Genomic DNA, 16,218 nt, shown 5'->3' with positions numbered 1-16,218 from the left:
GTTTAACTTCCAAAATAAATTTCTAGCTACTTTTGTTTGCATCTAAAAGCATCATCAAGATTTATTCCATTAATATAGGATGTCAACAATAATGAAGTATGATTAGAAATAATATAAAGAAAAGGCTCACTTTGTCATGCCAGCCATGAATATTCCACCATTTCTCTCATCTGCAATCTATTAAGACCAACCCTGTGCAAAAACATCCCAAGGTACCAATGAAGTTCAGACTCAGTTGCATACTAGTTTTTGGTGACCATGCTTCAAATCCATCTGGTGCCATATGAGTTCCATCAATCTTCTCATTATCAAGCCAAAAAGCAAGTGAGTTTTTCATCTCAAAATCAACCAACAGGCTTAAAGAAAAAAAAAAATCAGCTTATAAGTATACTAATAAGTAAAAACACAGCCAGAAGGATGAGATGGGATTTGCAAGGCCCCTTGAAAATAGTAATTTGTAGTTTGTACCATGAAAGAATGAATATTTGGGTAGAACAAGAATTGCAAAAGCCTTTTGTCTTGGTAAGCACCACTTCAAGCATTCTTGAATTCGTTGGTGTCATAAATAACACCATCCCCAATCGCAATGAAAAGTATACTGAAAAGAAATAATGCAGGGATTCAGGCCTCAGCTGAGTATGCTTTTTCATGGATTTAGATCGTGTTCCCCTTTTCATAAGTATGAGAAGACGGACAAGAAGTTTTTGGCTATTCTTCCTGCATTGTGACCTAGATTACATTGATAGTACAAATTAACATGATTAGATTGATATGGAAAAATACAATGAAATCATCTCCCATGAGACATGTACACTTTCTGTTTTATTATGATATAATATTGAACTTCATTGATTTTCATGTTGATGAGTGGTACACCATGCCTTGCTCCAAGGGCTTATAAGGCATGCGTGAGGCGCTTCTCTAACCGATGTGGGACTAAGGGTGTCAAGCCTCAAAGAGGTGAAAATCCCAAAGACCACACTCGGGGACGAGGACAAATCCTTACGGGCTTGGCTCCTCAAAGAGGACAATGAGCCGAGTGTATGGGAAAAAAACCCCCCACAGGCTCCAAGGAAAAAGAGAATATAATCCTCTACATTTCAAATTCTATTCATTATATGGTTCAATTTTTATTTTTTTGGATCTAGCAATATACATATTTCCATATCATTTATTAGATTTGTTAAACAAAATCTGAATCATAAATGAACAAGTCTAAAGTGAACAAGACTTGAAATGTTCGTAAGTTTTACCATTTAATTTGGAGCTACTAACTTATTCTCTTACAATTATCAATATATTTTTTTAGTGGGAATAACAAAGTGTCTTTTGTTGTCTAACAACAACAGGCAGGGTCTACATGGTTTGGGGCATTCAGTAGAATTGACCATTTTTGCACCAAAACCACATAGAAATGTTGGCCCAATTCCAAGACCATACTCAACACTGGGTTGGGCCCTGGCCGACCGCTTTGGGTCAGCTGTTGTAACATTGGTGCAGTTGGTTAAATAAGTTTGTGTTGATCAATTGGGTTGGGCCGAAAGAATCTTTTGTGATGATAGACTTCTTTAAAAAAAAAAAAAAAAAAAACCAAAAAAATAAAAAATAAAAAATAAAAAGCAAAACAAAACAATTGGGTCTTTTGAATCGAGCTGAGGAACACATGAATGACAAGGCCCTCCAGGAAAAATGAGTAAATTCTCAACAAACACAATCCATTTGTGACTTGTATTTCACTGAGAAGGTATATAAGAGAAGACATAAAAATATGTCATGTCAAGTTCCATTAAGGTTATTCATTCGGTCTCTCATCTTCAATTTCAAAATGCAGTATATATTGTTTTTGTAACAGCCACTGCTCCAACCAACCAAGGAAATATGAAAAATATATACTGAGAAACACGGATTTCAAATTATAAAAAAGAGATTCGCACTAGAACCAAGAACCAAGGAAAAATAACAAATTTATACTAAAATAAATGCAGAATGTAACTAGTGGCGGCACTATGATTTTTTTTCTAGGTGAGTCAACAGTGTCGGAGCTAAGAATTTGTTAATAAAGGAATAAAAAATAAAATTATTATATATATATATATATATATATTTTTTTCTGTATTCACAATTTTCATATTATATACAATAATCTAAAATAATATTCTAAATATAATTTAGTATACAATACAACTATATTGTACAATAATTTAAAAAAAAATATTAATAGTTTAGAGATCAGTAAGACAATAACTATTGAATACAAAAATAAATATAAATAAATAGCTAATTATATAATTTTTGTCAAATTAATAAGTAATAATTTATTATATTTACATGTAATATCAATTAAATAAAAATATATTATAAAGAAGAGCACAACACAACACATGGTTTTACAAACTAAGAAGCTCTTATAAGGAAAATGGATCAATTTAATTCCATGTGTATTCTGTTCCTCCTCCCTCAAATCCAAACAAAGATTTTCAGCCATCCTCTCTCTTTCTAAGATATTAACCCACAGCCCAGCCCAACCCAAAAAAATTAAAACCCATTAACCATTAACGTTACAAACCAAATTCAGAAAAAAAAAAAAAAAAAAAATAGAAAAAGTCGAGAGAGACCGAGAGACAGAGACTGGAGATAGACTAGAGAAGAGAGACTCGCCGGCTTGCTGCGACGCCACAGCCGTCGGCCACTCCGCCGGCCATCCATGCTAGACACAGGCCGCCGCCACTGACCCACGCATCACGCACGCCTCCAGTCGCCGCCGGTGGCTTGATCCCTACTTCCGATACCGGACCTCCATCCCGAATCCCAATCTGCCTATTTCAAGTTTTTTTTTTTTTTCTCTCCTTCAACCTCATAACTTAACATTGATTTTGATATGATTTTTCTCTCTCCACTCCATACGTTTATAATGTTTGTGAATCCGAGACTGTTATTTGCTTTTGCAACTTCTGAGTGATTGAGACAGTGAGATGTGAGTTGTGATTTGTGAATAAAGTTATAATTATTGGCCTATTGGGTAATAGTGTGTTTGGGGCAGAGGGTGAGTGACAGAGATAAAAAAAGAGAGACAAAAAGATGGAGATAAAGATACATAAAAAATGGGACTTGCCCACATTGCTAACTCATAATGCTATAACTAATATTTTTCATGTCCGTGCTTCCTATTAGAGAAGTGAAGAATGAAAATAGCCCGTTTTAGTGGGAAAAGGTGTAAATCAATGAGTAAAGGATTTTCTTGGACTTCTTTCAAACAGGAAAAACTGTGCGTTTGAGCTCTCTGTATCTTTCGCTGATGCATACGCCAATAAGGTGATAAGCACACTTAATGTTGCCGAAGCATTCATTTCTAGGAACCTGGAAGCAGAGTCTCTGGAGGAAGAGTTTCAAGTTCTTATCTCCACAAGCCCCTCACAACTACATAGTTTCTACCAACATTTCTATAACTAACTACTGCAAAAATGGCCAGCTCGACTTTGCTCGGAACCTGTTCGATGAAATGCCTAGACGAACTGTTGTCTCATGGAACACCATGATATCAGGTTACTCCAAATGGTGGCAATACTATGAAGCTCTGAAACTAACTTCCATTATGCACAGTAGTAATATAAAGCTCAATGAGACCACTTTTTCAACTATGTTAAGTGTATGTGCGCATTCCCGGTCGGTTTGTGAGGGAGAAGAGCTACATTGTCTAGTTTTGAAATCTGGGTTTGAGAGATTTGAGCTTGTGGGTAGTGCATTGTTGTACCTTTACGCAAGTTGTATTGATATTGAAGGAGCAAAGCGGGTGTTTGATGAGTTGCACGGTGAAAATGAGTTGTTGTGGAGTTTGATGCTTGTGGGGTACGTGCAATGTAACTTGATGAGTGAGGCTTTGAATGTGTTTAATAAGATGCCATCTAGGGATGTTGTGGTGTGGACTACGTTGATTTCTGGGTATGCGAGGAGCGAGGATGGGTGTGAATGGGCTTTAGAGTTGTTTAGGGGGATGAGGGGGAGTGGTGAGGTGAAGCCTAATGAGTTTGCTTTGGGTTGTGTTATAAGGGCTTGTGGAAGACTAGGAAGCCTAAGAGAAGGGAGGATTGCGCATCGGCTTTTGATAAAATATGGATTTGAATTTGATCACTCGATTGCTAGTGCATTAATTGAATTCTATTGTGATTGTGAAGCTATTGATGAGGCCAAGAGAGTTTATGATTGGATGGGAAACCTAGGTTTAAATGCTTCAAATTCACTTATTGGAGGGCTTATATTTATGGGTAGGATTGTAGATGCTGAGTTTATTTTTGGTAGGCTAGTTGAAAAGAATCCAGTATCATATAATTTGATGATTAAAGGTTATGCAATGAGTGGCCAAGTTGAGGAATCTGAGAAACTGTTTAATAGAATGGCGGAAAGAACTATAGTTTCTTTTAATACCATGATTTCTACGTATTCCAGGAATGGAGAAATTGATAAAGCTTTGAAGCTGTTTGAAGAAACAAAAGGGAAAAGAAACCCAGTGACATGGAATTCAATGATGTCAGGTTACATTCAAAATCATCGACATGAAGAGGCTTTCAAACTATACGTGACTATGCACAGATTATCCATAGACCATACTAGATCAACTTTTTCTGCTCTTTTTCATGCCTGTAGATGCCTTGGATCTCTTCGGCTAGGAGAATTACTTCACGCCCATGTGATCAAAACGCCATTTGAATCAAATGCTTATGTTGGAACATCTCTTGTAGATATGTACTCCAAATGTGGGAGCATCTCCAATGCACAAAAATCATTTAGTAGCATCTCTTCACCCAATGTGACGGCGTGGTCTGCTCTTATCAATGGATATGCACATGATGGGCTTGGCTCCAAAGCAATTTTACTCTTTGAGGAAATGTTAAAGCAAGGAGTTGTTCCCAATGGAGCTACCTTTGTGGGGATTCTGTCTGCTTGTGGTCGTGCTGGTCTAGTCGATGAAGGGATGAAATTTTTCAGCTTAATGCAAAAAAGTTATGGAGTAACACCAACTTTGGAACACTATGCATGTGTGGTGGATCTTCTTGGCCGTTCAGGCTATCTACAAGAAGCTGAGGAGTTCATAAAAGCAATGCCTATTGAAGCAGATGGGGTTGTCTGGGGAGCTTTACTTAGTGCCTGTTGGTTCTGGACAAAAAAGGAGTTGATTGGGAGAGTGGCTGAGAAGATCTTCAATTTGGATCCTAAGGCAGTATCTGCTCATGTTATTCTGTCTAACATGCATTCGATATTGGGCAAATGGGGAGAGAAGATGAATGTGAGGAAGAGATTAAGGAGCTTAGGCATAAAAAAGGCTCCTGGGTGTAGTTGGATTGAGTTGGAAAGCAACGTTCATGTGTTCTCTGTAGAAGATAGAACCCATCCTCATTGTAATGCCATTTATGCAACTTTGGAGCATTTAACGTCAAATATAAATTCCCTATAGTGGAGGCTGACTTCTTTAAAGCAAAATGCCCTTATTGATAAAGGTCATATTAGTTGTGTGATTCATTCTCCTCTCTCATAAACAAGAGGAAGTGTGGGCCTTTTTTGTGATTTTTCCGTGCTTTCTTATGGAAGCAACCGGTTTAACCATTTCATGGGAGTAGCACTACTTGCACAATCCAGTCCTAGAAAACTACAGAGGGTAAGATGGGCCTTTTATAGATTATGGGATATACGGACTAGTGGATCGATTCTATCTCCATTGTTTTTATCTTTTCATTTTTGCTTCTCTCCTATGCATGTCATTCTCTCTCTATGTGATAGTTTCTTGTCATACATATCTCTCCAACAGATACTGCTCTCAAAGAGAGAAGAATTATTGCCATTAAAAGAGAAGGGAAAGATTATGTTCTTGCTGAAATCTAAAGAAAAAGAATAACAAAATTTTCTGTTTTTGGTGTAATTAAAAAAAAAAAAAAAAAAGGGAGAAGAAACATGATTGAAAAGGGAGAAAAATCTGGATTGGAACTTGCAGGTAGAATTGAAGAACACTCAAGAGGATTTTTCCTCTTGTATTCTTTATGTCCAAAACCAACTGTAGTAAATAAAGAAGTGTTATTTAAATCTATGTGCTTCAGTTTACGTTTTTTTTTTCCTTGTTTGGAATCGAAGGTTGTCTTTAGGAATAATTAACAATCAAGGTTTACCTTGGTTGGAAGTAGAACTGTAAGTCAATAGAAAATACATGATACCTCTAGTCTTTGATGTCAGTAGCTAGAAAAATTCACACCAACCAACATAGTGTTGGAATGTTGCACCATAGATGTTCTGGGTTTAGCAAAACCAAATGGGTGTTTTCTTTGGGCTTGTAATATATATGTCTCTTGAATGGAAGTACTTATCAGGAAAAAAAAAGGTTTCTTGAATGGAAGAAATAATAGAATTTTCAAATGCAACTTCAGTGAGGGTGACTATTACCATCAGGGACTGCACATATTTGGGATTTGGACATTTAGGCTTCAGGGCATATCCTTGTCTAAGGTCCAGACTAGAATTTGGCATCCCTGCCCTACCCTATTGAGCATCCTGTTCATGTTAGTTGGACTTCTCTTGTTGAAAATTGATAATTGAACGTAGATTCTCTCAGACGCCCTTGTCTGGTTTGATGATCCTTCTTTACTACAGCCTTTCATCTTCCATACCAAAGAATGATTACTGCAAGTCTAGGGATGTAAACAAGCCAAGTGTCTTTGGCTTGGCTTGCCTCAATGAGGAACTACCAAAGCTCAGTCTTAGCTTAAGCTTGATTTGAGCCTCAAGATCGGCTTGTGGGGTGCTCGATTGGGCTCACGAGTAGTTTGAACTCGTGAAATTATATATTGGTCTGTATATCTTGAATCTGAAATGGTTGCTGGCCCAACATTGTGCCCAGTAGAAGCACTCCGAGAAAAAAACTAATTGTACTTGATCCATGTTGGAAAACCATCTCTCATGCACATTAGCAGAGAATGACACGGGTTCTTTTGTAAGGGAAACATGGCTCCTTAGTTCTGAGTTTTATTCAAAGTATTCTTGCACGGTATTTACATTGTGAGAGTATGGATCAAGGCTTTTCAAGGTGCCATTCTTCTATTCATCTTCCAAACTCGGATTCCTAGGGGTGAAGGTTGTGACAGTCTTTGTTGGCGTCTTAATGGAAGTGGGAAGTTTGACATTCGGTCTTTTTATCATAAGATTCATAAGATTCGAAATGCAACTCTTTCTACTTTCCCTTGGAAGGTCATGTGGAAAGTTAAGGTTCCTAAAAGGGTGGCATTCTTTATGTGGACTACAACTTATGGTTAGATTCTAACTTTGGATAATTTTATGTTTCGTGGTCACCTTTTATTGAATTGTTGTTGTATGTGCTGTTGTAATGAGGAATTTGTGGATCACCTGCTAATTTTTTTTCTGGTAGCTCATTCTTTGTGGATGTATATGCTTTGATTGTTTGGATCGATTGGGTCATGCCAGGTTCAGTTGCGGACTTATTATTTTGTTGGTATCATTGGCTTGGGAAGCACAATTCCGATGTTTGGAATTTGGTTCCAGGATGTTTAATGTGGACTATTTGGACTGAACGGAATTGGTGTTCTTTTGAGGATAGTGGGAAATCTTTGGTTCAATTGTTAGATTTATGCCAACAGACCCTCTTTGATTGCTCTCAGTGTTGGGGTCTCTCGGATTGTTCTACACTTATGGATTTTCTTTTATCTCTTAGAGTAGCTTAGTGGCTACTTGTTACTTTTTGTTTCTTTTTACTCTTTGTTCATTACCATGAACTCTATGTATTTTTCTAGCTATTCCTTTTTCAATAATATTTTCTTCTTACTTATAAAAAAAAAAAAAAGATGAAAGCTCCCAGTCTCCATCAATTTTTGAGCTGGACTTTTTACAAGGTGTCATTTCTCTAGTCATCTTCTTTTCACACTTTTTTATATTTTTGATTTGTTTAGCCCCCTTTTTTATTTTTATATTTTAAAATACATCTTTTATTAACTTTGTGCTCTTATCCTTTTGAGGTGACTCTCCTCTGCTTGTGGGGTTTTTATTTTTAATTAATTAATAAATTAATTTTTAAATTCTTTTTGTTAGAAACTTAGAATATGGTTTAGAGATATGAAATATTCTAAGACTTTAATTTTCTCTTACTTTTGTGAATATGACAATGCAAATAACTGCGAAATATACTATAAAAAATTTGAAACTATGAATATATCATATTATATACTATATATAACAGTAGAAGTTGAGAAAGTTGAATCTTAAAATTAAGGTTGTTCTTCCATGTAAGAAAAAGGCCTATTTAAAATTCTGCCACTTTAAAAGTTAGAGCATTTGTAGTAGTGGAGCTAAATAGCTATAATGCTATTTTAGCTCCACCAAAATACCAAAAAGGGCCATGCAGCAGTGGAGGCATAGGCATAAATTTTAGCTGAACTGTTATAGTGCACATCTATAGATAGATGTGCACTGTAGCAAACATCTTAAAAAAAAATTAATTTTTTATTCATCCTCCGGATTAAAATAATACTGCTTTCTTTATTTTTTTTTCATTTTCTTCTCTCTCTCTCTCTCCAGCTTCTCTTCTTTCTTCCTCAATTTTTTTTTCTCTCCAGCTCGTCGGCCAGCTCACTCATCTCCGTTATCCCTCAGCTCGCCAGCCAACTCCCTCATTGCCGATCTGTTCCGCCGAGCCAGCTCGCCGACCTACCCCAAGCCCTATCGCCCAGCTCACCCAATCCGTCCCCAAGCCCCAAGCCGCCGTTGGGTTTCATCGTCGATCGTCGATCCAAGCTCTTGGTTTCTCTGGGTTTCATCGTCGAAGCCGCCGCTGCCTTCCTCGTCGTGGGTTTCGTGGGTTTTTCCGTCAATCAAGCTTTGGGGTTTTTTTTTTTTTTTTTCCCTTCCCTGCTATGGACTGGTGGTGGTGGTGGTGGTGGCTGTGGCTGTGGCTGTTGGTAGAGGTGGTTGTGGTCGGTGTTGTGGTTTTTTTTTGGTATTGGTATTTATATTATTTTATTGTAGTGGTTATAATATTTTAATGTAATATTTATATTATTTTATTGTGTTGAAAGCTGAAATAGATCCACTGCTACAATATGTCTATAGGTAAAATAGATAAAGTAACTTTTATTAGTACTAAATAGTTAAAATTATAGATCCACGGCTGTGAATGCTCTTAAAACGCAAAAGGTTGTACCGTGCGAGTCTAAAAACTCTAAAAATCAAATGTTAAACCTATTCGTTCAACACATACCAGCAAAAGAAAAACCCTTCCCTCCATCTTTTCAATATTCATTCTAACTGCCATCTACTCTGTTTGTTCTCTGCCCCATTTCATCTCTGCAATAGTATATTCTGAAGGTTAGCATGCTTTTTTCGCTGCTTTTATTTTATTTTTTAATTTTTTAAAATTATTTTTCCCTTTGAATTGGTTATGAACTAAGAATATGAGTTAGTTTTGGGTATTTTGGTTGGGTTGGTTTTGATTTAGGTTTTTGGGTTTCTGTCTCAAAGCTAGAATGTTTTCCTTTGATTTGAGTATAACTAAGATTTATGACTTAGTTTTGGGTATTTTGGTTGGGTTTTAGGTTTTTTGGTTAGATTTGTGTTTTGGGTTTTTGTATCAAAGCTTTGTCTTTTCAGTTTGTATTCTCTGTTTGTCTTTTAACATTTTGAATGATTTCAGGAATATAGGACTAACGCAGAAGATTAACCTCAGGTCGAATGGTGAACTTGTCAAGGTAGAAAAAAAAAAAAGAACCTTTGTTTGGGTTTTTTTAATGCTATAGTTAATTTTTTTTTTTCTTTTTTTAGAATTCTGTAAGAAAATTTTATTGAAAAAAACACAAATGCTCCTGCACCTTCAAGAAGAATAGCAACAAAAGCCTCCAAAACAGAGTATTTACAAAAACTTAACAATACTACTAACCCATCTAACAACTTATGTATGTAGAATTAGTGATAATCTGTTAATCCAGTTCCAGATTTTTATAAATACAAATGGATCCCACAGATCTCGGATTGAAGCCTGATTTGTAATCTCTTCATGTCATAAAATAAGCTGTTGTGCACAACCTGCGATTTTGTTTTAGTGTTGTTCAGTAATGGTTTTTTTTTTTTTTTTTTTTTTCTTTCTGCCATGCGTTTTAATTTTATTTTTATTTTAATAGGAAAGAGTCAAAAAGACAAATTAAGGAATAGAGGACATGGTGTGTGTACAGTGTCTCAGGTGAATTTGGACAACTATGTTGAATGTTCATACACTAAGAAGTTTCTTCCTACCTAAAAAAAAAAAAAAAATAACTATGAAATTAAAGCAGAAATAATAGTCTATCTAAAGTGAAGGAAATGTCTATACTTGGTGAAAGAAGGAATTTTAGCATAAAATCTGTTCTCTGATGTAAAAAGTTAAGAAAACAAAAAAATATTTTAACTACTTGATGTGTTTAAATTTGTTCAAGATGAGATTTTAGATGCATTTCCTCCAGAATGTACTTCAACTTTGGATATCGGTTAAAAATTACTAAAGAACTATTTGAATTACAACTTATCAAAAAATAAAACTATTTGAATTACAAGAATTATATGCTCTTAATTATTAATAAAAATTTGCTTGACACTATAGTGCTTATGACCATTACACACTTGAAATTTCCATGGTGGAGATTTGGTGGCTGGAATTGTAAGATGCATTCTTAGAATTCAGACTACAAAAGATTGAGCAAGGTGTAACTTGGAAGAGAAAAAATATGTATTTTTTTTTCTTTTCCAATTTTATTTTAGGTTCTTTTGTTCTTTTATGGTTTTCAAAGATTTAATTTAGATGCTGTTTGTGTATTAAAAATTGCATTTGTTAACTTTGTTCAATGCATTTTTTTATCTATTTAAGATTAGAACATCAATCTTGGGTGTCTACATCCCAATTTGAATTTCCCTAGCAGGAGTAAGTGATTCTGTTGCTTAGTGCTAAGGCTATAAACGATCTTATAATAGTTTGAATGGATTATGAATAGAAGTGCACTTCTACTAAAGAATTTTTTTTTTTTTGGAACATGGAGCTCAAAAGGTTGTATTCATTTCTATCTTTTCAAAGGTTACATTTAAATAGGTCTTCATTATGCTATTGCCTCCAGTTGGACAACAATCACCCTTATAGCACACCATAGAATCCAGTTTGTTCCTATTGTGTATACCTTTGTAGTTGGCATGTTCAAGATGTACTACATTTGAGGGGATTTCTATACATACTAGAGTTTTTGTAGGTGAATGGTGAAAGCTCAATTCATCCAAGTGAAACAGAGCTAGCACTTACAGTTCATTAGGGCCAGAATATGGCTAAGATCACTAAATTGTTTTTTGGTTAATGAGTTCTTAGACTTAATTTCTGCTATGGGGAATTTTGGACTTTTGACATTGTTATTGAACTTGACTCTATATCGCACAATTGTCATTTTTTTTGAAGTGATTGGCATTAAGAAAGCCTTTGATAAAAATATTAATTGTTGTACATCATGCAGAGTGCCTTAAATATTATTAGAAGCTTTTGGAACTTTAGAAAAAAATGGGAACATGTTTATATGCTTTAATATTTTCACCCATTTGTTAGATATTATATTTTGTAATCTTCACTTATTCATGTATGGTCAGTAGTGTAGAAAAGCATATTACAAGTAGAACAAATGAATGGATGTACTACATTACCCGGATGAATTTTAATATATTTTATTGTATTGTTATGTCAAATTGGTGGTATTTTAAATATGTAAAATGTTCTCATGCATTGCGCATGTTAAATGCTAGTCTAATGCTATATATAATAGCAGAAGTTTTTTCCTACAATTAAGTTCATACTGCCACGTAAGAAAAAAGCCTATCTAAAAATCTGCCATGTTTACAATTAAAAAAATGATAAATTATATTGTTTCAGCAGCACTGCAACACAGTTTAATAGCCTCTTGGTATAAAAAGAAAACTAGCTGCTTAAAAGAATCAAACATTAAACTCATCCAAACAGAAAGCAGAGAGAGAGAGAGAGAGAGAGAGAGAGACATCCTGTTAGGCATAGAAAGTGGAGAGAGAAAAAATTTGAGAAGTCAGTCATGCCTTTGCCTCCATCAGACCCTATACCCTCCACCGGTATAGTTTCCATTTTTTGGTTCTTTAAATTTGGGGTCAAATATGATTTAAGTCTGGGTATTTTGGTTAAATTGGATTGATTTCAGGTTTTGGCCTAGATTCGGTTTTGAGTAAGGAATTTGGATTAGAATGGTTTTTAATATCAGTTATCTATCTTAGATTTGGTTTTTTGTGTGTATGAAATATGACTTAGTTCTGGTTATTTTAGTTGGATTGGTATGGATTTAGGTATTTTGGTTAGATTCAATTTCATTTTTGAGAATTGGGGGTTCTCTCTTAAAATTTTTCTCTTCCCAATTTGATGCACTACAAGTCTTTGTAATTATATATATATATATATATATTGTTATATACTTAAAGATTGTTTTAGTTTTGAGTCTTCATTGTAAATTAACGGAACTAAAAACATTTACATGTGATTGTTTTTTATGATATCTTTGGGATATAATTAGCATAAGATTGAACGTTGTGCTGATATTTATTCTTCTTTTGCAATTTTATTTGAGGTTCTTTTGTTTTGTTATGCTTTGTGCAAATTTAATTTTGAAGTATTGATCATTAAGACAACAATCATTGAATGCATAAACAAATAGAATTAAATAACTAATCATACATTGTTATCAAATTAATAATAACTTATTATATTTATAAGTTATATCAATTGAATATAAAAAATATAGAATAAATAAGAACAGTAACACACTTAGGAGTAGGGCTGGGACTAAGTATGAAATTAAGAGAAACAATTAATACTCCAATAATGAAATTTTGCTTTTGAAGTGTATGGTTTTTTTAAATATACACGTGGTCACTCTCTTGGAATTGGAGTAAGTAGTATAAAATTTCTTTGACTTGGAAATATGTAGAGCACTTATCAAAATACTTGATCGGACATAGAAAAAAACTAGTAAAACATAAATATAGATAAAAAAAAAAAAAAAAAACACAGGATCATGTTCAAGCTTATTTCAGTTGGGTTTAGCAAAAAATTTAAAGGCAGTGTGTTCAATTTTTTATTGTAGGGATCAAAACAAAATTTTTTTTTTTAATTATATATAATTTTTCTTTTTGGCCCAGATCAGGGGGTTCCCCTGGGCTGGTCTTGGAGCTGCCCCTGTATGAGACTAGATAATTCTACAAGTTCACTCTATTTTAAAGTGGTTTTCCCCCTCATTTTCACAGAAGTTTCTACATGACTTTAACATATACCTACTTTCCAAGAAATGAAGACATTTGTGTGCGTTTGATTAACATGACATGTTTTATTTGGACTAATTATACACACATGACATTTAGCAAAAAAAAAATTATACACACAACAATTTGATTTGACATTTAATAAATACATCAGCTTAAAACAATACAAATGACATATAATTTCAAGGTGTAAAATTTTGCTAATATAGAAAAAAGGCAACCCCACCCATTTTTCTCCCCATTTTGAGAGAGAGAGAGAGATCGATCTACAATTGACTAAAATTGTAGTGGCAATTCGAGATGGTTGATGGTCATGACATCAACGATTACTCTAATGAGTGGGTTGAGGTCATGGTGGTCAAAATGATCTATAGAGCACTGATTTTTCAAAGAGAAAGAGAGATGGACATAAAGAGAGATTTGAGAGATAGAGAGAGAACGATAGAAAATCTAAAGGGCCAAGGCAAAGAGATAAAGGTTCCTAACAAAGGGGACACGTAACATATGAGAAGAAAAAAAATGCAGCCAATAAGAGCAATTGCATCAGTGGTTGTAAAATGAAAAATGTGTAAAAATTTACACAATATAGTATAAAATAGACCCGTATCGATGCTTGCATAACTTTGCATATATCCACACTGGCTACAGTAACTGTGCATATATGCACGATTATTGTAGCTTTGTAAATCTTATTTTAATATGATCTTACATATTATATTAAGTTATGAAAACCTATTTCGCTCTTTTTTTCTCTCTCCTCAAATCTGAAATTAGCGCCTCTCTTTGTTTCATTCCTGAACTCAAGACTCATCTTCTCTCAAGACTCATTTTCTCTCACATCTGCTCCTAACTCTCTCTCCACATACCACCTTCACCGTCAACAAGAAGAAGAAGAAAAGATTCATCCTCACCATGAAGAAGAAGAATAGAAGATCCAACATCAACGATAGAAAAGAAGAAGAAGAAAATATTTAAAATTTTTTTTATGTCTGATATAACTTTACATTAGAGTATTCACAATAGAGCATCTATAAAATTTAGCTTTTAACAACTCAAAACACTATTTTATTTATTTTAACAACTCACTTTATAATACACCCTACAACAAAAGTTTTATATTTTTAAAAACTCATTTAAAATAATATAAATAACTCATTAAAATAATGATAAACAACCACCACAAAAACCAATCCATCACTACACAACAGCAACAGTCACCTCCACCACCTCCACTATTGCCCCACCAACCACAACCACAAACCACAACAGAAACAAAAAAAAAAAAAAAAAAAAAAAAAAAAACAATCCAGGCCCCAACAACCTTCCTCTTCCACCACTTCTCAACCTGCAACCACTAACCACAAAAAAAAAAAAAAAAACCCCCACAATGTAGCCACCACCACCTTCCTCTTCCACCTCTCAACCACAGCCACAAATACAACATAGTCACCGTGACTCACCTCTCACCGAAATCAAGCCATTGAAGCTCAACCCACAACCTCAATCCAAATCAAAACCCAATCTCAGCCGCGATCCATGATCTAGCCGCAACCCACAACCTCAACCCAAATCACCTGAATCAACCAATCGAAACCATAACCCAAAACTTCAACCCAACCAAAGCCACCTGACGCACCACCCACAACCTCAACCCAAATCAAAACCCAAAACCCACCAAATCAACCAAAACCAGACCAAATCTCAGTCGCGATCCATGATCCACCACCACCACGATCCACTGGTGAAAGGGAAAGAGAACCAGTGAAAAGAGAGAAGGGAAAAGAAAAAAAAACACTGAATAGAGGATAAGAAAATAGAGGAAAAGAAGAAAGAAAAAAAAAAGAAAAAAAAGAAGAAGAAGAAGAGAGAAACAGATCAGAGGAGAGGAGAAGAAAAGAGAGAAGAAGAAGAGAGCAAAAAAAAAAATTCTGATAGGGAGAAACGGCAGAAAAGAGAGGGAAGAAAGAAAAAGAGAAAGGAAAAATATTTTTTTAAATAAAGGAGGAGAGAGATCAAATAAAATATTAGTTTTATTTATAAGTTTGGAGTTACAGTAGGTTCTTAAAGATGACAACTTATTGTAACTCTGTTGCTAAAATTTTTTAAGTATAGCTCTTTTGCTGTAACTTGCATCTTGATATTTTAGTTGTAAAAATAGCATTATAGTAGTTATAGCACCTTTACTGTGAGTGCTCTTACAAGTATAATATAAACATACTTAAAAAAAGAAGCAGTATTTGGTTAACATAGTTTTGGGCCATGAAGGAAGTTATAAGGCTGAAGGGCAGCTCAAAAAAGATGCTGTCACTGTTTTTGAAGGTTGAAATCTAAACTTCTTCTAATAAAAAAAAGAAAATAGTCTCAACTTATAGTTATCAACGTGCAGACAAAAATGTCAACGTGCAGACAACTATAAGTTGAGACTTTTCTTTTTTGAAGAGATTCTTTTCTTTAGTTGATTATGATCACATAACTGGTTATCATCACTCAAAAAAAAAAAAAAAACTTATATACTCAGTTCCAAAACCTCAAGCACATCTGATGGTGTTCTTTCTCACTCAAAAAAACTATTAACTCACACACATGGGTATCTTTTAATCCAAAAGAACAACATGGGTACGTCTGTTGGGCCTAAATTAATCCCTAAATCCTTTACATACTGCCTATAGAAAAGGCAATAAGACTTTTTCTTTGGTGGAAAATAATGATTAAGTTACTTTATTTGAGAAGGAATAATTTTTCTTTCCACCTAAAAAAATATTTATTTAAGTATGAAAGTCCAAAATAGAAAATTTGAGTTAATTTTCAACACGTTGATAATTACTATTCTTGTTTGGATTTCTACTGTTTAAACTTTAAATAGTATTATGTTTGTGCAATACACTAATTAAT

The 16,218-nt window shown here is 34.4% G+C and overlaps 1 protein-coding gene across 2 annotated transcripts; it reads left to right on the top strand.

Moving 5' to 3' along the window:
• The first annotated feature begins 2,455 nt into the window (after positions 1–2,455).
• On the top strand, positions 2,456–10,283 carry LOC126716693 (pentatricopeptide repeat-containing protein At2g13600-like). Of its 2 annotated transcripts, XR_007652224.1 has the most exons (3): positions 2,456–2,826; positions 9,680–9,734; positions 10,164–10,283. XR_007652224.1 is itself a non-coding variant. In XM_050417621.1 (2 exons), the coding sequence occupies exon 2, from the start codon at positions 3,329–3,331 to the stop codon at positions 5,447–5,449; it is 2,121 nt and encodes a 706-aa protein (XP_050273578.1). In that variant the 5' UTR covers positions 2,456–2,826; positions 3,258–3,328; the 3' UTR covers positions 5,450–5,869. The 2 variants fall into 2 exon arrangements, 1 of the variants encoding a protein (XP_050273578.1); XM_050417621.1 differs by lacking the exons at positions 9,680–9,734; positions 10,164–10,283 and adding an exon at positions 3,258–5,869.
• The last annotated feature ends 5,935 nt before the right edge of the window (positions 10,284–16,218 follow it).

This window comes from Quercus robur, chromosome 3 (genome assembly GCF_932294415.1).
Source record: "Quercus robur chromosome 3, dhQueRobu3.1, whole genome shotgun sequence".
Classification (NCBI taxonomy): Eukaryota; Viridiplantae; Streptophyta; class Magnoliopsida; order Fagales; family Fagaceae; genus Quercus; species Quercus robur.
This window is presented reverse-complemented; position numbering and strand designations above follow the sequence as displayed.